The 20,239-nt window shown below is 46.8% G+C and overlaps 1 protein-coding gene across 1 annotated transcript in view; it reads right to left on the minus strand.

Moving 5' to 3' along the window:
- Window positions 1-18,496, minus strand: part of PDPN (podoplanin) — a 24,256-nt gene extending 5,760 nt beyond the window's left edge. Inside the window, exons 1-2 of the mRNA XM_029230270.1 lie at window positions 18,208-18,496; window positions 95-228 (exon numbers count right to left, since the gene is read on the minus strand). Of these exons, the coding sequence (XP_029086103.1) occupies window positions 95-228; window positions 18,208-18,496 (423 nt within the window). The remainder of the gene's footprint in view (window positions 1-94; window positions 229-18,207) is intronic.
- Between the last annotated feature and the right edge of the window lie 1,743 nt (window positions 18,497-20,239).

The raw sequence follows: 20,239 nt of genomic DNA on the forward strand, positions 1-20,239 counted from the left end.
ATAAATATCCCTGCGTGTGATCACATACATATAATAAATATCCCTGCATGTGATCACATACATATAATAAATATCCCTGCATGTGATCACTCACCAGAGCTGTCAAGCCAGCAGACTCATGGGGCTCTCCACTGGCACCTGGGGTCACCATGTAATCTTCCACACCCAGGGTCGCCTTGCCATTTTCCACACTTGTAGTCATGTCATCTTCTGGCCGGACCGTGCTGCCTGAAAAGGAAAGACTGAGTCAGACCTCAACGTGGAAATCATGTGGGCAGACCAAACTGGTCAGCTTCAGTCAGATTCTTTTCTTTTCATTTCTTTGGGGTATTTTTTCTTTTTAGGGGGGTTGTCATTCTGGCTTAACACAAACCATTCTACATACATACAACTGCCTGGTTATCTCCATTGTAAAAGTAAGGAAGATGGGCATATAAAAATGTGAAGCAGGCAGCCCCTCCCTGGTATCCCACTGAGGTATGCTGGATGGGGGGTGTACACCTTGCCTTTTCAATAATGAACCTGATTCTTCCTGGTGCCATTTCATACAATGAATTAATGCATTCCGGTCAGTAGAATATCGTTTAGACCTAGAAGAATAACCTGGAAAGATTTCTAAAAATGCTAATTAGCAGGCTCTATCCCACACCTACTGAATCAGAATGTCCAAAAGCAGGGCCTCCTTCTTTTTAAAATCAATCTCACTCTCCATTTAATTTTGAGACTGCTGTCTGCTTGAATGATTAGAATCACTGGCTCTGACCACAGACCTCATAGACGACACAGAGTTCAACCTCTTCTTTTATGGTTGGGGTTATCGCCTCCAGGGGAGATCAGTAATGTACTTAAGGATGCCCAGATAACCAAGAGATCTTCTAGTGTACCCAGAGCTGTACTAAAGAGAGACCTCACAGCCCCTGGCCCTGGCTTTTCTGCATTAGCACTAGATGAATGACCCTGTGTGCCAATGAGAAAGGTTTCCAGAGGAGGAGGGGATGGGTGGGGTGGGATTGCAGGTTGAATTCCAGGAGTCGGAGAGAACTAGAAGTGGCCTCTTCACCCTCTACCGCAATGATCAGAGCTAATCCTGACCTAGTAGGAGCACCATCTCAACTCATCAAATAACCCTTTTCACAAGTTAAAGCAAATCTGACTCATTGGTCATGGGTTCCCTCTCCAGACTGGAGTGGCTCTGGAAGAAATTCCATGACTAACTGCAGTTGCAAAGTAAGTGAGCACACAGCCCAGGAGCAAGAGCGAGGGGGTGCTTGGAGACTTACGTGCTTAACTGAAGGGCAGATGTTCATATCTAGACAGTGCCTAAGTGAGCAATCTGGCCCTTGCCTTAAGATTCCTTATTCTTCCCATGCTTAGATGGCTCAGCCAAAGTCACAGCTAATAAATATCTGATCACAGCAAATGATGCAGAGAGGAAGGAAACCTCTAGAGCAAATTCTCTTGTTCCATGAGCCTTCTTTTTGCACTGAGGGTCCTAATCCAGTGTTGCCAATCGACGTTCTGGATGAGCCTCCCGAGCATATGCATTTATTTTTCATCTGGGGTGGGGGGAAAGGCTTTCACTAGTTAGCAACAACTGAATACCTCAGTGCCTGCAAATGGATCGCCTCCCTTTTTGGCTGGTTGCTGGGGGCTCCTGCTAAGGATTTATGACCATGATCTCAGCAAATGTTGAATGTATTTTTTTTTTGTTTTGGCTGCGTTGGGTCTTCTTTGCTGCGCTCGGGCTTTCTGTAGTTGTGGCGGGGGGGGTGGCTTCTCTTGTTGTGGAGCACGAGCTCTAGGTGCGCGGGCTGCAGTAGCTGTGGCACGCGGACTCAGTAGTTGTGGCACATGGGCTTCAGTAGTTATGGCTCGCAGGCTCAGTAGTTGTGGCTCACGGGCTCAGTAGTTGTGGCGTACGGGTTTAGTTGCTCCGCGGCATGTGGGATCTTCCCGGACCAGGGCTCGAACCCGTGTCCCACGTATTGGCAGGCGGATTCTTAACCAGTGCGCCACCAGGGAAGTCCCAAATGTTGAATGTAGTTATCAAGCTCAAGGGGGAATATCCCTTTGCTAGGCAAGCAGTCTTTATTAAAAAACTAAGCATCCTATTTTCTTTTCTTCCACTCCTGGTTTGAACTCAGTTAACAGACCATCCACTTAAAAAATGTTTTCTGGAGTGTTCAGCAAAATCACTTACTATATGGCATCCTCTAACTTTAAAAAGCAAAATCAAACCACCCTTGCTTTAAACAAATTAAGCACTGAATGAAGTTAGTTTGAATTCTTTCATAGAATGTTCAGTTCATTGAAAGCGTAACTTGATAAAAATTCCTTCTTGTTCTTTTCTACTCTTGGCCCACAGACCCAAGGACTAAAATTGCTCTGAATAGACAAAGGACATTTTATGAATGACACTCATGATTCAGAGGCATTTCTTTTGTCTCACTGCCCTGGAGTTCTTTTTGCTCCATGGGAAAGTTGATCTTTAACAAGAGATGCTCAATTCTCCCTCTCATTATTTCAGCTGAAGGCTTTCCTGGGTGAAGGGTTCCTACGAGCCCAGCTGCTGAGTTTCTAGCCAGCATTTGACATCCTTTTCTCTTGAATGGTGAAATTCAAATCATGTATTGATGCCTTTGCTCCCCAATCCTTTTTTTCTTCCTAAGACACGTGTGTGCACAGGCAACACGCACAACTGTTTATATAAGTGCAGCGATGAACCTACAATAATAGAGTCTGTTCTGGAGCGGTGTCCCCTTATGCTCACATGAACACCTTTTTCCTGCCACACCCAGCCTCCTCCAGCCTGCCGGTCAGAACCAATGGAAGTTTCCAAATACAGCTGTAAGGCATCCATTTGCTTTGGAATTTGTGTGTGTGTGTTATTCTTTAAAAAGGTACTACCTCTAAGAAGATGATGTGATAATTTGATTTGATCTTAAGGTTTCTAAGTTTGAGAACAAATGAGCACTGAAGAGATGCTTATTGGGATAAAAGTGTTAATTATGAATCATTTTTATCTTAGCATTAAAGTCTAATAGCTCCAAAGAAACTATTCTAGTTTCCGTACATTTATGGGATGGCATTTCTTTTAAAATATTTTAGAATTTGGATGGAATATTAAATCACACTCTTACTGTGACTGCCTTGCAACAGTCCCAAATTCTTGATTAAAAGCCTTTGTGTAAGTGTTTCCAGTTTTGTGGTTTTATTTACACTTCTCTGATTTGTGCTGGTGAGTTGTTCCATCTGTTTGCTGGCCGATAAGAGTCTCTTCTCTTGTGACCATTTTTCTCTTATGGTATTCACCTTTTTTAATAATTTTTAAATGCTCTTTATGCCTTAAGAATGTATTCTTTGGAATAGATGCTACAATCATTTTTTTTTTTTTTTTTTTTACTAATTGGCATGTCTCTTCTGTAAGTGGCAAGGTCCCTCACTAGTCAAACTTATTAAGCTTGTTTTGTCCCTCTGATGTCACACCTACAAACCCTTCCTCAAGATTATGTAAATTTCATCTATATTTTCCTTAAGGTTCTTTCTATTTGTCTTGTGTTCATCTCAAAGCGTGATGTAAAATGGGAATATAAATGTGATTTTCCCCCAAGGATTAAACTGTCATTGCAATAACTCCTCTTTTCCTCTCTGCTTCAAAACTAGCTCTCAATGAGACAAATGGTTTCTTCCAAATACTGTGTCAGGGTATTGGGAGAAACCTTTAGCACAAGGACCAGCCTAAATGACCTGGGCACTGCCATCTGCCCCCATGCCCCCTACATTCCGCCCTCTGTCTGCAGACTCTTTCCAGAACTGATTCCTAAATCTGTGTTCCCCTCGCCACCATCTCCCTCTTCCTCTTCACATCAGCTGACCGCCGCTGAGCTAATTCTGTGCCAGGGATGTAGTTAGAATAAAACAGGGTGCAGAGAGCAAGCACAAGGAGAGGGCGCCACACTCGAACAGAAGTGCACTGAGATCTTTCTGAGTCATAGGTTCTGCTGAGGGCAGGAGGTACAGCATTACAACACACCCTCTCTCCCATTTGTTCAGCAATGCAGGGTTTACGTGACGTCTTCAGGCTGACTTTATATCACAAGGTGGGTTGCATTGGGCATTTTTGTCCCCATTGATCAGATGAGGGAGGTGAGGTTGACAGAGGCCCTCCTTGACCAAACCTTAGTGAGGCTCCTCTGAGCCCTCTTCTCAATGAGACCATGGCCTTGGGCTTCCGTGTCCATCATTGCAGAGTCCAGTTTCAGCAAGAACCCTGCTAAGTTCAGGTTAGAGACAATCTCTCGACCGCTCGATATGTGATCAAGTTCCCCATCTCCCACCTTTGATGTCTAAGTCCCTGGACTGCCTTTAGCAAGAACCCTGTTAGGCCAGTTTAGCAAGAATCCCCCTACCCTTGAGGTCTCTTCTTCATAATTTTCTATCCACTGCCCCTCACTCTGCTCCTTGGCTACAAATCCCCAGCTGTCCTTACTGTATTTGAAGTTGAGCCCCATCTCTCTCCCCTACGGCAATAGTCTTGAATAAAGTTTTGCAGCTGTTTGAACGAGTGCCAGAAAAACTTTCTTTAACAAGGTCAGAAGTTAAACGATTTGCCAAGTCGGCCTGGTCAGTGAGTGGATTCAAAGCCAAGTGTTTTGCCTGCTCGTTGGCCCCAGGACCCTTTGGTGACTCTATGGCAGCTGTTGCCTGGAAAATGCCCACCCGTCCTGGGTTCTGTCATCCTTCCTCTTCACCCCCACCCTCATCCTCCCTTAAATTATAATCCTGTAAAGAAGACGTGGCACATATATACAATGGAATATTACTCAGCCATAAAAAGGAACGAAATTGGGTCATTTGCAGTGAGGTGGACGGACCTAGAGTCTGTCATACAGGGTGAAGTAAGTCAGAAAGAGAAGAACAAATATGCTAACACATATATATGGAATCTAAAAAAAAAAAAAAAGGTTCTGAAGAACCTAGGGGCAGGACAGGAATAAAGACGCAGATGTAGAAAATGGACTTGAGGACACAGGGAGGGGGAAGGGAAAGCTGGGACGAAGTGAGAGAGTGGCATGGACATATATACACTACCAAACGTAAGCTAGATAGCTAGTGGGGAGCAGCCGCATAGCACAGGGAGATCAGCTCGGTGCTCTGTGACCACCTAAGAGGGGTGGGATAGGGAGGGTGGGAGGGAGACGCAAGAGGGAGGGGATATGGGGATAATGTATGCATATAGCTGATTCACTTTGTTATAAAGCAGAAACTAACACGCCATTGTAAAGCAATTACACTCCAATAAAGATGTTAAAAGAAGATTAACATAAGATTACATTAACAATGAAAAATGTAAATTATGCACCCAAATAAATTGAATTACAGTATCCAATGTCTTCATAAAAAAAAAAAAAATTATAATCCTGGTTGTCGGAAGCAGTTGCTTCCTTGGGCATCTCACCTCCTCTTATGAAATCCCATCCGTTAGAATCCCCCAATCAAGTTATTTAGTGACTACAACCTCTGTTTCCTCAAATGAGTCCCCTTCTCGGACTAGGCACCCAGAAGTGGCATGTTAGAAGTCAGGTGTGATCTGCCTTACAAAGGCTGTATTTCTCAGAGCAGAGGTTCTCTTGCTTCTACAAACAAAGGCAGCAGCAACGATGGAGACTGGAGCTTTCCCGAGGTTCACCTCTATCTCCTTGAATATTTACTGCACACCTACTATATGCTGGGCCCCATTCTGGGCACTGGAGACAGAGGCGTGAACCAGGTGAGGTCTCCACTCTCGTGGATTTGGGTACCGTTGTGGTGGAGTCCGGGTGCTCACAACAAGCAGACAAACGGGGAAAATCTCAAGATAGAGCTCCTGCACCCCACCCCCCCTTCAGATCCCTGCTCACAGGGCGCTTTCTCGGGAGGCCTTCCTGACCACACATGGAGATCAGTACCCCCCTCCCCACACACTAATATTAGTGAATATTTGTATATTCACTGATCGACTATCCCACTAGAACATAAGCTCAGTAAAGGCTGTTTCACCTCAATGTCCCCATTGCCTACGATACTGGCACAGGGGAGGCACACAGTACGTATTTGTTGAATGGCTGAGTGATCTCCAGGTAGGTGAAGAGCTGGTCTAACTAACCCTGAAGCCCAGAATGAGCTTGGAGCACCACACACTCCAGAAACAGGGTGATCAGTGTGGCTGGATGGTAAGAAAATGAGACCCGGGAGGTGTGGAGGGCCAGTCTGGTGGAACTCTGTAAGGAAGGGGTCTTGATTTCAACTGGAGTAGAAAGGAAGCCAGGAGATGATCTGAGTGGGGGCAGGACATAACCCCAGTCCCAGGAACCACTCTTATTGCCATGGAATAGATGTGGGTGTCGGGTATGGTGCCGGCGTCAGACGGAAGCTGAGAGATCACTTAGACTGTTGTCCAGGCAGAAGTGGGTGGTGTTTGCACCAGGACAGAGCAGTGGGAAGGGAAAGAACTGGACAGGTAACGGCTGGAAAGCATCTGAAGTCATTACCCCAACAATCAGAAATAAATATGAAACCTCAGTGGCGAGACTTCATTTTACCATTTGCTGCAGCTCTGTGGATAACAACATTTATTTTATTTTTTTAAGTCTTGTATTGAATTTGTTACAATTTTGCTTTTTTTTTTTTTTTTTTTTTGTGGTACGCGGGCCTCTCGCTGCTGTGGCCTCTCCCGTCGCGGAGCACAGGCTCCGGACGCGCAGGCTCAGCGGCCATGGCTCACAGGCCCAGCCGCTCCGCGGCATGTGGGATCTTCCCGGACCGGGGCACGAACCCGCGTCCCCTGCATCGGCAGGCGGACTCTCAACCACTGCGCCACCAGGGAAGCCCTTGCTTCTATATTATGGGTTTTGGGGTTTGTTTTGGTTTTTTGGTCGTGAGGCATGCAGGATCTTTGCTCCCCGACCAGGGATCGAACCCTCACCCCCTGCATTAGAAGGCACAGTCCTAACCACTGGACCACCAGGGAAGTCCTGATAACATTTAGAGTATGAATCGGTGAACTGAAAAGAGAAGGATGTTCCCATGTGATGCTGAGTCCTTTACTGGATTTCACCTTGTTTTATCAGGACAGCCACAGAAGTCTCCTACATAAGTTTAGGTAAAGAGCCTCTGCCCCATTTCCATCTCCACATAAGGAAGAAGTTCCCTGTGGTCCTCTTTCTGCTGACCTGAAGCTTCAGAATCCAACAGTTGGAGATTAAAGTGGGAAAGTTGATTTTAAAAGAAGTCAAGCTGAGTTACCCCCAGGGTTTCAAAGAAAACCGGTGGTGTTAGCCAAATAGATTAAGGCATCTTTCATGTTGTCTGGCCTTGGAATGATTTTTGTGGCCATCGAGAAGTAGAACGCTCTTTTTCTTTTCTTGCAACATCCTAGGAAGTTCTGAATTTTCCCTGTAGGAGAAAGTGTAAGATAACTGACAAACAAATAATCCCAATTAAATTTGGGAGAATGTAATGCTTTTAGAGGGAGGTCAAAACATCTATTTAGAAAACAAAACCAAAAATGCCTGCTTCTGTTTCTTTGCCCAGACACTGGCTTTTATACATTATTTTTCTATGTCTCAAAACTGTGCTCAGAAGCCTGAAAATAAACATACCCCAAACTGCAGAGGGGTGTCAGCCTCCAACATTATCCAACATTCTGCAGACCACCCACTGTGATCACCGAGATAGTCAGATCTTTGTGCAGCCTTTCATCTCCATTCAAGACATCCCCAATTTAGCTGTTTGATGGCACTCCTTTCGTTACCATGATGTGGGTTTCTGCAGCCGGAAGAAAGGTGTTCGGACTTTGCTTTTATTTACCACATCTTTCGAGTGACCCCTCTGGTCCCATAGGCTGGCCCACGTCCTCACTTGTACAGAAGCCTTTCTGTGGAATATCGAAAGCCATTTGCCGACCCAGACCCTCAACTCCTGGCAGACCCCAGGTTGTGGTCAGTACAATCACTGATGTGGCCTGTGGGCTTCCCCACCTACCTCCAACCCCTTCCAAGGATCCTGGTAAATTGCTTACTCGATCACAGTTTGGCCGTGGAGAATCTAGGCAACTCCTAGAGGTCTGGCCACACCACTCAGTACCCCACAGGAACACATGTGCTCTTAATTTTCCTCCAGTCCATACAGTACAGCCTCCAGCCCACAGAGTCCCATATTCCCCATGCCCAGCACCATGGTTAAATATTTAGCAGATGTTTGCTGAGTGACTGACTGAAAGAGTACACTTACAGTCAAGTAGGAGATTTCTTTGGAGTTCTCCCTTACCTTATAATATCCCTACCACCGTCCACCCTGCTTCACCCAAGAATTGTTAAATGCCTTCCCCTGATGAAAGAGACAGCAGAGCTGAAAACAGGACACTTCCCCTATGAGGATGGACTTTGCTGCTCTGCCGTTTGATTTTTAATGAGCTGCAGCCTGTCCACTCATCGCAGCCGGTCCTGTCAGTCCCTGCAGGCTGTGGCTGAGACTGCCCGCTGTCGGCATCGGGGATGCGTGCCTCTCCCAGAAAAAATCAAGAGAAACATGTCAAGCCTGCAGAGATCAGACAAGTGTCACTAGTTCCTCTAGAGAAATCAGAAGAGATGCTACCCATTAAGACTTGGAGCAGCGAACATCCCCTGGCTTCAGAGAAGGGGAGGTTATGCTCAATGCCCCAAGGGGCATTTTTCTTTGACCCCTCTGGGTCACCTACCAAAGCTGGAGGCAGCGTTCTGAAAGTCTCTGCTGCTGAACGTGGCAATAAAGAAAGGAGAGGGGCCAGAGATGGCTGGGGACTCCTGTTTCATTTCAGAAGCAAGGACACACACCACTCACTGGCAGGTGGAAGGTGCAGGACACGCAGTCCATAAGACAGGTCTCCCAACCACATCCATTCTCTTCCCTTCGATGGGGGAAAAGGAATTGAGACCTAGTGTGTACCCTTCACAAATCCTCGCAATCAATCTCCATGACCATCCACGAGGTAGATATTTTAATAATGGCGACTGTTTTATAGGAGAATGTGCACAACGTTTGTGCCAAGCACTCTCTTTTGATCTTCACAAAAGCCTTGCAGACTGACATCATCCTCATTTTGTAAATGAGGATGGTGGAGCTGAGAGTAATCTACCCATGTAGCCAGCAAGGGGTGATGCAGGGCTTACACATCAAGATCTGTCAGACTCCAAAGAAATCCCCAGCTCTAACCACTCCGTTACACAGCCTTTATGTGTATTGGTTACTTTTCCACAGCTCCCACTCATTCTCCTCCCCGACTCATCTCCATCACTGCCCACCCAAACCCTACGTACTTTTCACGGCCCAGGGAAAACACCTCTTTCTTCAGAGCCCACTCGCACCCTCCCGAGGTGCCAGGAGAAAGTAATCTCCTCTAAATTAGTGTAGTGCTTGATAACACCGCATTCACGACTTTCTCCCTACTAAGCATTTATCAATTTATCAAACTTCTTGAGGGCAGCGTTCCTTTCTGCTGTAAGTCTATGGCCCAGCCGCTAGCAGTCTCTGATAACTGAATGAATGAATGAGTGAACATTTACACTTTTCAGGACTCGGGAGAATGAATCAACTTACCCACTCACCCCAAACTCAAAGAGGGCTCAGGACCCTTCAAATGCCAAAACTCGAGGCTGTTGGTTACAACCTCAACCAAGATTACTCAACCTGGGGAGAGGTTTCTCTCTTGACCAAGAGCGGAATGTTCTCAGTAAAAAGAGGAAATGAGTTCACAGTTTTGTGGACTGGAAACAACACCTCTGTAATAACTTTTCTGGAACCTGGCAGGGGCCGCAGTCCTGCATCAAGAGGCCACCTCCTAGGGTGGACCGCTTAGTACCTGAATAACCAAACAACTAAAGCGGGCTTTAAAAGCGCTGGCCTGGAGCACAGCATCTCAATGGGATGATCGGGTGTTTGGGAAACACTTACCATCTGCTCGGAAACTGAGCTTGTGATTCACGCAGGGCTGTCAGCTGAGCAGGCCCTGATTTTGCAACAGTGAAAAGAGAAGCCCCTTCGGCTCTGACCTCACCCTCCACCCATGCACAGACATCCTCCACAGACAGTCCAGCTGTGAGCCCAGGAGGATGGGGCCCTACAGGAATGTACAGTATGTAGCTGTGTTTCCACTATCTGTGCTTGGCCTTGAGCCTAAGCCTGTTTCTTCTGAGCCTCCTTGCCATCCTTCTCCCTTGTTCCCATGAATGGGGAATTCAGGCAGCAAACTTTGTGTCCAGGGCTTATTTCTGATGCCATTTTAGTTGCGATCTCCCCAGGTACCCATCAGATACATCAGATCGGATGTCTTACTTATACCTCAAACTCACTGTGTCTATAAGACAATGCATAACCTCCTGTTCCTTCTCATCACATTGGTTCCTAATCTCTCATCCCTCCAATCTGCCAATCTGATTTCTATCACCTGCCTTCTTGTCATTCCTGCCAAACGGATTGGGCCACTGTGTTTCTTCCCTCTTCCTCCTGCCAGATGTTTACCACGTACCAACCATATGTCTTTTTTTTTTTTTTTTTTTTTTTTTTGCGGTACGCGGGCCTCTCACTGTTGTGGCCTCTCCAGCTGCGGAGCACAGGCTCCGGATGCGCAGGCTCAGCGGCCATGGCTCACGGGCCCAGCCGCTCCGCGGCACGTGGGATCTTCCCAGACCGGGGCACGAACCCGTATCCCGTGCATCGGCAAGCGGACTCTCAACCACTAAGCCACCGGGGAAGCCCCCCATATGTTCTTTTAAGCGCTGAATAAGACGGGTCCTGCTCTCTTCTCTAAAGAGCAAGAGATGTACACAAATAATTAAAATACAGTGATAAGAATAGCCAAAGTGATCTTGGAAAAGAACAAAGAGAAGGACTCACACTTCCCAATTTCAGAACTTACTACAAAACTACAGTAATCAAGACCATGTGGTACCAGCATAAGGAGAGATGTATAGATCAATGCAATAGAACTGAGAGTTCAGAAATAAACCCACGCTTTTATGGGCAATTGATTTTGACAAGGGTACCAAGATAATTCAGTGGAAAGAACTGTCTTTTCAACAAAATGGTGCTGAGCCCACTAGATATCTTCATGCAAAAGAACGGCGTTGGACCTCTATTTCACACCATGATTAATTCATTAAAAATTAATTTCAAATGACTCAACGACCTCAGCGTAAGAGTTAAAACTATACAGCTGTTGGAGGAAAACATAAGAGTAAATATTTGTGACCTTAGATTAGGCAGTGGTTTCCTAGACAAGACACCAACAGTACAGGCAACAAAAGAAAAAAACAGATAAATCGGACATCATCAAAATTTTTAAAAAATTGTGCTTCAGTGGATGCTATCAAGAGATTGAAAAGCCAGCTCACAGAATGGGAGGAATATTTGCAATTCATACGTCTGATAAAGGTCTAGTATCCAGGATACACACAGAATTCAACAATAAAAAATGACAACCCAATTTTAAAATGAGCAAAAGAGACAAATAGATATTTCTCCGAAGAAGATATATAAATGGCCTTTAAACACATGAAAAGAAGTGCAACGTCATTGGTCATTAGGGGAACGCAAATCAAAATTATAATGAGATACCACTCCATACACACCAGGATGGCTACTATTTAAAAAAAAAACCACTCAACCAAATGGAAAATAACAAGTGTTGGCAAGGATGTGGAGAAATTGGAACCTTTTTGCGTTGTTGGAGGAAAGTAAAATGGTGCAGCTGCTTTGGAAAACACTTTGGCAGTTCCTCAAAAAGTTAAACATAGTTACCATAAGACCTGGCAATTCTACTCCTAGGGACATACTTGAGAGAAATGAAAACATATGTCCACACAAAGACTTGTACATGAATGTTCAGAGCAGCATTATTCATAGTAGCCCCAAAATGGAAACAACCCAAACGTCCATCAATGGGTGAATGGCTAAACAAAATGCAGTATAGCCATATCATAGAATATTATTCTACCATAAAAAGGAATAAAATTCGGACTCGTGCTACAACGTGGATGAACCTTGAAAACACCATGCTAAGTGGAAGCCAGACACAAAAGACCACATATTGTATGATGACATTTATATGAAATACCTAAAATAGGCAAACCCATGAAGACAGAAGGCAGATTAGTGGTTGCTAGGGGGGGAGGGAGGGGGAAATGGGGGCAGCTGCTAATGGTGTGGGGCTTTGGAGGAGGGGGTGATGAAAATATTCTAATAGTGACAGTGGTGATGGTTGTACAACTCTCTGAATATACTGAAAACCACTGGATTGTTTAACGTAAAGGGGTAATTTTGTGCCATGAGAATTACATATCAATCAAAAATTTTAAAGCAGCGATGAGTGGTGTAAGAGGTGAATAAGAAGAAATCAGAAAATGTGGAAAGAATAAGAAGAAATCTGGAGATACTGAGCTACAAGCCTTGCTGGCTCTTATTGCCCCAAATCTGGACTCATGCCCCCTTCTTCTGTAACCACACTTAGTCTCTTTATCTCCTGACTCTCCCCCTCCCCCAAGACTAGTCCCATAAACTAGATTCAATCCCATGTGGTGTCCTTGTCATTAAGTTTTCTTCTGGCAATCACTATTCATGGCCCAATCTGCTCCCATTTGCCTATTGCCTACAGAAAAAGGTCTACCTCCCACTCAACACGGACTCAGCCTTCTCCCTGATTTCCAGCCCTCCCCAACTCATGACTCCATGACACCCACGACTCCAGCCAGCCTTCATGGCTTTTCCCAGCCCTGGGTGCCTGCCCACACCTCTTCCCACAAGAACTCCAGGTTGTTCTAATCTCCACACATTTTTCCAAGCAGTCTTTCTTGCCAGGATTGCCCTTCCCTGCCACCCTGCCCAACCAACTCCACCATTTTTCACAGCCAAGATCAAGTCCCATCTTCCCCACAAGGGTTTTACCAGCTCCTGAAGCCCACAAGAATCTCATCTCCAAACTAGCAGCAGGTAATGGTGTGTGCCACGCAGGACATGACTTTTGTGCAGCCTTGTCTGTATATACCACACACGCATCTGCCTTGCCTCTCTGTGTGAGCTGCAGCCCCATTGTGTGATTCCGTTCTAACTCTTAAAGTTCCTAATAATATGTGTGCTCTATAAATGTTTAAGGGAACAGGGATTACGTCCTTTAGTTAGGTACCCCAACGTCAGTCTAGTTCTTCAATCTGAATTATGTATCCAACAAATAACAAGTGGACTTACTGCTGTAAAAGTTACTTGAAATCAACCTGCTGACGTCTCTGAGTGTCCTTGGCGGCCACGACCCTAAGCACAGCTGGCTGTTGTGCTGAATGTTTCGGGGTGTGGGCTCTGGGGTTGAGCTGCCTGAAGTGAAGTCTCACCATTGCTATTTTCTAGCTCTGTGTCTGTGTGTGAGTGACTGAAGCTCTCTGAGCCTCTTTACCCATCTGTAAAATACAAATAGTTCCTACCTTGTAGGTCTGTTGTGTGGATTAAATGAAATAGGGCTTGGAAGGCACTTGACACTAAGCACTCAGTAACTGTTAGCTGTTATTATACAGTTACTGCTACGAATACCACCCATGCAGAATCTAGTTCCTTTAGTTTTACAGATTCAGAAATTTCATCTTATTACAGGGTGATCTAGCTCAGATGAAACTGTTTCACCCTAGCCAAGCTCATAAGAGGGCAGGAAGTCAAATAGCTTATTTAGAATGGGAAATAGTTTCCCAATGCTTTCTACCCATATTTGCTATTCAAGGTGCGCCCTTCTCAAGAGTGAAATACCTGAAATGCTGTCTGGCGCAGATAGAACAAAGTCTGGGGTGAAGCAATTGGGTGGAATACATTTCCAGACTGTGAAAGAACAGGGAGCCCTAATTCACAGGAGCCCTACAGCCACCAGATAAGACATCTTGCATACTAGCTGTTAGCAAGGATAACGTTCGCCTTGTCTGACTCACAAAGAAGTTAGTAAGTAAATATTTGTTAAATAAATGCATTCCTTGGGTAAGGCAGGTTTCACGTCATCCAGTCCTTATTCCTTTCCCCTCCCTGTCTAGATTCTGGGCAAACAGACTCCCTTCTCCTCTGGGCAGGATACCATTCACTGGATCACAGCTTTGCTTGTATTAACTGAGTTTTACTCACCCAGATGGAGACAGCGTGATGAATGACAGGAAATACTTCGTTCTCATCAGTAATATGTTGACGCATCTTCTAGTGGCCCTTCCCTACTTCCCACCTATATTCCATATAACTGTCATTCCCCTGCCTGCTACAAATGTGACAATGACAATGATTACCTCCCCCGCTCCGGGGGAGGGACCTCAGTGACCTCTCTCTACTGCCTGGAGCCCTGGAAGCCCTGACCCTCTGGACAGAGGTGAGAGCACACCTTCCTCCGGAAAGGTGATTATCCTATTGGTAGGTTTGTTGTTTTTTTGGTTTGTGGGTGTTTTTTTTCCCTGCATAAAATTTAGTGTTGCCCTGACAATTTCAGTTTGTCAGACAACTAGGTGAATGAGGTGGGCAGGTCTGCAAATTTCCCTCTGAACTTAGCTCGATTCCCCTCAAAGAATTAAACCCATCTCCTCTGAGCAATTCCCGAGGCAAAGACACTCGGCCAGACGAAAAGGTGGGAGAGCCCAACCATCCCTACCTGTTGAAGTTCAAGGGAATGCTTGCCATGGACCAGCCGCCATGAGCAGTCTGGTTGGTGGGCAATGGGGTGAGACAGAGGGAAGGAAACAGCCACCTCATTTTCCTGCTTTGGAGAAAGTTGGCAGAATTCCGGTTGTTCCCTAACCTGGCTCCATCTCAGAGCCCTCAGATAAAATGCCTGATCGCTTTCCTTTCCCAAAAAGTTTTAAGACATCAGTAGGGAAAGATTCAGAACTCCAATCAAAAGGGGCTTTTATCTCCTGCCCACCCCACGGGAATCCTAAGACTTATCTCAGTAACCCACCCGCTCCCCCCAATCATTTGATTCTCTTCCAGCAAAACACTCTCACTGGATATTTCTTTGGAATATCCAAGGAATGGCAGATTCCTTGGAGAGCCTTACAGGATCTGATTTAGCTTTCTCGAGTGAGTTTCAAAAGGGTACTGCCAAGTATGTGAGCCTTTTCTCTCTCTACATCCTCCCCTGTAATATTTCCACAAGTGGCAACCTGGCATGCCTGCTCTTAGAAGCCAGAAATATGACAAATATTCAGATAAGCCAGTGGAATTTAAAGCACACGTTCGTCATTTTGCTGGTGAGGACTGAAGTGCGTGCTTTACGCTAGGTGTGCCTCCTCCAAAAGTCAGGATATGATGAATTACTATTTGGGGAATGAATTAATGAATCCTATTTTAAGGTACTGTGACATCTTCATGTTTAAAGGAGTATTATGGTAAGTATTAAATGTAAAGAACTTTTTATACCTTAAAAATTTTTGTTTTCATGTTTAAGGAGTTTAGAGCAAGGTTAACCTTTAATTTCAAGTTCAACCTTCTCCTTTTTTTTCAGTGTGTAATGTAGCAAAAAAAAGCTTGAGGTTTGGAGTTAGGCCCATTTTTTGAATCCCAGTTCTGGCATATTCTGAAGATAATAATGTATAATTCAAGGCCTTGTGATGATTAAATGAGGGAGCTGTGACATTCCTAGCACATGGTGGGGGATGGGAAAGGGAGAGAGGTGGTGTCCTTCCTACTTGGCCACACCATCCACTGTCACGCCAAGGTCTGGGGTCTCTGTAATTCTCGGTATAGAGTTACTCACCGGCCTCTCATTACGGAAGCCAGAGGAACGAGAAGGGGCTGTGTACCTCTGCTCAGCCTGGGTTCCTCCCTATTTGCCATGTCCCAACTTAGCCTTCTTACGCTTGGATACTTTTTAAAAATGTGCTTTTCTATATTAAATGCTATCTTGTATCTCATACGCCAAGTGGAATGGATAGCCTCCGTCACGAAGGCTCTAACAGACCTGAGATGCTTTAAGTGCGACAAAAACTCTTAGCAACTCGTGAAGATTTCCGAGCATCCGAAACTGGCAAGAGTTTTGGGGAAATCACAGGGAAATTTGTTCACTGAATGATTAATCCTGAGTGGACTGGTCCCGGAAAAGCACATGTGGGTTTTCAGCAAGCAGCAGCCCTCAGAGCTTCACAAAATAAACGACCTCATGAAGAGGCCCGTGTACGTGTTTTGGATGAAAGTTCAGAGTGAGGGTAGGGCCTGACAAAGGAGGAAAATGCCAGATGTGTGGACAGCAGAGCTCCTCTGAATCCACTAACATCCCAAGAGACAACACGTGGGACCAGATTATACAACTGAACCAGATTATAACACTAGATGAGGGAAGCCCAGTGGGGAGTAGACTTCTATGACAAGGATAATAAAATTCATCACCATAATTACCCCCAGCCCAGCTCCCCAACAAGAGCCCACAGTGGCTCAGCTCAAAGAAGTTATTCATCCATATTCAAGTTGCCTCACTCATTATGCTCAGACAAAACCTCCTTCTGGGCCTCAAATCCTCGCCAGCAGCCCAGCAACTCTGCATTGACACACAGCCCCCGGGGAGGGGTCCGGGGGTGCTTCTGTCTTTAGCAATCGAGTTGCTAGTACTAGGGGTGGCTGGTTTTTTTCAGACAAGGTTTACCACTTCTTTTTAGGAGTACCTTTGATATTCGGGGCTGTCTTTAAGATAATTACGGCTAACCCTTCCCCGGGAGAAAACAGAGGATGCCGCCCAGTGGCCGTCTTTCCCGGGCAGAGCTGGGATGCGGCTCAGTTTGGGGGCCTCCCACACCTGGCCCCGCTGAGCACAAAATGTTGTCATTTGCACACTGTCTTGCCAAAAAGGAAATGTAACTGAAACGCAGAGCCACGTATATCGCCCTGGAGAGAGAGGTTCCGAAGATAGGACTGCCACGAATAGCTCCCGGCCCTGCAAAGAGAGCAGCTCAGTTTCCCCGAAGCAGACGGGCCTGGCAGAGGGTAACAGACCGTATATCACTTCCCTAGGGCTGTGGGTATAATTGTCTTTGTGTGGAGTCCTCCCTCAAACCCCTCCCTTCAAGCAGGATTCTTCTGGCACCAGGCTTACCTCCATCCTCAATTTGGAAAATGAAAAAGAGTTTAATTTCCTCAACCTCCAACTCCAAAGATCACAAGTTAGCTTACAACGCCTTGGACCACTATTCAGTGAGCAACTACTGTGGTGCCAGATATTGTTTGGCTCTCGGGATCAAGGCGAAGACATAGCTGTGTCCACGGGAGCTTATACTCTACTGTGGAAACGGATTAAAAATAAAAACCCAAGAAAAATTAAACACTGACCAATGTGCATGGATGCCAGAAACACAGCACACTGAGCCAGGAAGAGGCAAGATGAGAAGAAGATGTAAGAGAAAGAGGAAAAGGGGAGGAGATGATGCAGATCATGGGCAGGCAGAGCTCCCATCATCAGATCCAGTGGAGCGAGGGTCTAAGGAGTCACCAACACTCAGTCACTGGCGCTCTTGGCCAAGTTTGACACATGGCCCCGAAGGAACTTAAACCTAAATGTTCACGATAGGCCTCCACGCACTCAGGACCCTCCACTTCAGTCCTTTCGACACACACTATCCTCTCTACAGAGGATAACGGAGGCCTCTTCCAATGGGTCTCCGCTGGTAGGGTCCTGGGTGTGTCCAGCGTGCCCTCCTACAGGGTATAAGACCTGGCAGCCCCCCAGAGGGAGACAGTCGCAGCACAGGGGAATTCCACCCCCAGCCCCTGTCCCTTCCGATTCCTTGGGGTCAGTTTCTTCTGAGGCCATGGGCGGTCCTCCGATACACAGCCCTGTAGGAAAGCCCAGCGCCGCCAGTGGAAGGCTCCTGGCGGCTACCCTTCCACTCTATCTCTCAGGAGCCGTCAGGGGGTGGGCCGCCACCGAGGGAGACCCCCTCTGCTCCACACCTGCTGCCTGTGGATTCGGGATCTCCTCCTGGCACCCCGCTCAGCTCTTCCTCTGCGACCTGGCACCAGCAAAGCCGCTGTCTCTCGTTCTCGCGGGTCCTCCGGACTCGTGCGCACACATACACTGCCAGCTCCCCTCTGCTCTCCCGGGAAACCTCAAATACCAGGCCCGGGCATTCCCGCAAGTCCCAGCTCGCTCGTCCCCACCAGCAGCTGCAGGGAGCCCCGCCTGCTGGGTCTTACCATCTGCCAGGACCCAGAACGATGCGCGTCCCAAAACGAAGAACAGAACTGGCACCTTCCACATTTTCTTAGTTGACTTGTTCTTTGCGGGGCCGAGCAGCTCGTTTCTGTGCTGGGGGAAGATTATGAAACAGTCAGAGGCCCTCGCTTGATGGAGCGAGAGACTGGGGGCTGGAAAATGCGGGGAGCAGAAGTCCCAGCGCGGGAGGGGTCCCCGAGTTCCTTCGCCCGCAGCGTCAGCCGGAGGAGCAAACTTTGCAGTTGGGAACTTTCGGATCAGAGTCGGCATTTATCTCTCCCGACGAGGGCGAGGGCGGGGACAGCTCGCGCGGTAAGGTGGTCCCAGTTCGGGGCTCCCTAGGACCGCCCCCTGCCTCTGTTTGGCCAGCGCGAAAACGATGACCTCAGGCCAGGTTTAAAGTTACAGGGCCGCGGCTGCGGGGCGCTGCCGGCACGCGCGGAGGGCCAGAGCCCCGGCAACATAGGCTTTTATTCTGTTCCCCGATAGGAGGGAAAGGGGGCGCAGGCAATAAGCGATTTTTTTTTTTTGGTAATTTTTAAACATCATTATTCTCTTTTTTAAGAGTAAGGCACAAGATTAGGTTTTTCTTCTTAGAAGTAAACTGTTCCTTGTGTGGCCAGTCATTTTAGAACCAAGCAAGGGATTGTTCTTGTAAATATTGAATTTGATGGCTTTAAAAAAAAAAGTGGCCGTCCTCCTCTGGGTGAGCCAGAGGCGGTTCGCGCTGGTAAATCGCGCCCTTGTTCAGGGGCCGCGAGCGGGCGGGCTCCCGGGGGGCTGCCGGAGAGAGCTGGCTGGGAGCTTCGCAGCCCCGGTGGCTTCGGCAGGTTTGGAAAAAAGGCTGAGCGCGAGATCCGCCTCTTCCTACTTTGGATACAGCGCTGCGGTGCTGGGGCCCAGGACAGACCTGCGCGGTCGGTGGGGCGCAGCAGCCCAAGGATGTCAAAGGGACCCACCTGGTCACCAACCTGTGTCCACTTCCAGCTGGGGCTCGTCCCCTTTAATCCTGGACCTTGGCCCCCAAGTCCCCACTTTACTGGTTGAAGCAATCTTGCCCTGATCTCAGGTCCTGGATGTTAGCAACGGGAAGAGAAGTTATGTTTTGATTTTATTTCCTTTTGAACTCTTGGAATTATTTTTTTTTTTTCTTTTAAGGGGAGGAGTTGGAGAGGTGGCCCACTCCCAGATGCCACAAATTCCATTCAGCAAAAAGAACCAGAAGACAATGCCCCAAAGCTCCATCCTGAGGTGAAAACTGGTTGTTTTCAGATCCTAAACCCCAGATTCCAAATTTACTTTGTAATAAGAATCACATGGGGAGATTGCCTAAAACCTCAGAGTCCTGTGTTCCACCCTCTACTCATTAATTAGACCCTTGGGGAATCCATATTTTAAGCCAGGAGCCACAGGGATATTTAGTGAACAGAGCCCCCTGGCAGCCCTTCTCAAATAGCGTGACCCTGTGAGTCACCGTTAAAATGCTGTGAAGCTTCCTGGGGAGATTCTGCATTTCTCACCATCTCCCAGGTGAAGTCTTGTCCTGGGGCTACAGGATAGGAGCTGACACCTGAAATAAGGAGAAGAAGGGACTCTGGAGAGTCAAGGGTTTGGAAACTTAAAGAGAAAACTGGAGATAGAGAGGATAAGCTGAACTAACTCCCCCATCACGTTAATGCGTTTTATTGGTATTACTGCATTACCAGTAATGTTTGTTGAGAGACTGCATGGTGCCTGTATTGTCTATCCTGCAAAATGGAGAATAGATGCAAATCCACTCCAAAGTAAAAAAAAAGATAGACAGACTTCACTTGGGAACAGAGATGAAATGCAGCCTCGGTGGGAGAACAGGTTAAGTGCAGCTCATTTAGAGGGTGCTTGGGGCTGGGTTATGATTGAAGGTGCCAACTAAAAATTGGCACCTGCCATCTGCCTCTACAAGGAGTAAGTTACAAACTGCTGTGGCCGCTGACCTTCAACACCCCTGAAAGGAGTTTGGAGATCAGGAATGAG

Source organism: Monodon monoceros, unplaced genomic scaffold, assembly GCF_005190385.1.
Source record: "Monodon monoceros isolate NGI ecotype Baffin Bay Population unplaced genomic scaffold, NGI_Narwhal_1 Super_Scaffold_18, whole genome shotgun sequence".
Classification (NCBI taxonomy): domain Eukaryota; kingdom Metazoa; phylum Chordata; class Mammalia; order Artiodactyla; family Monodontidae; genus Monodon; species Monodon monoceros.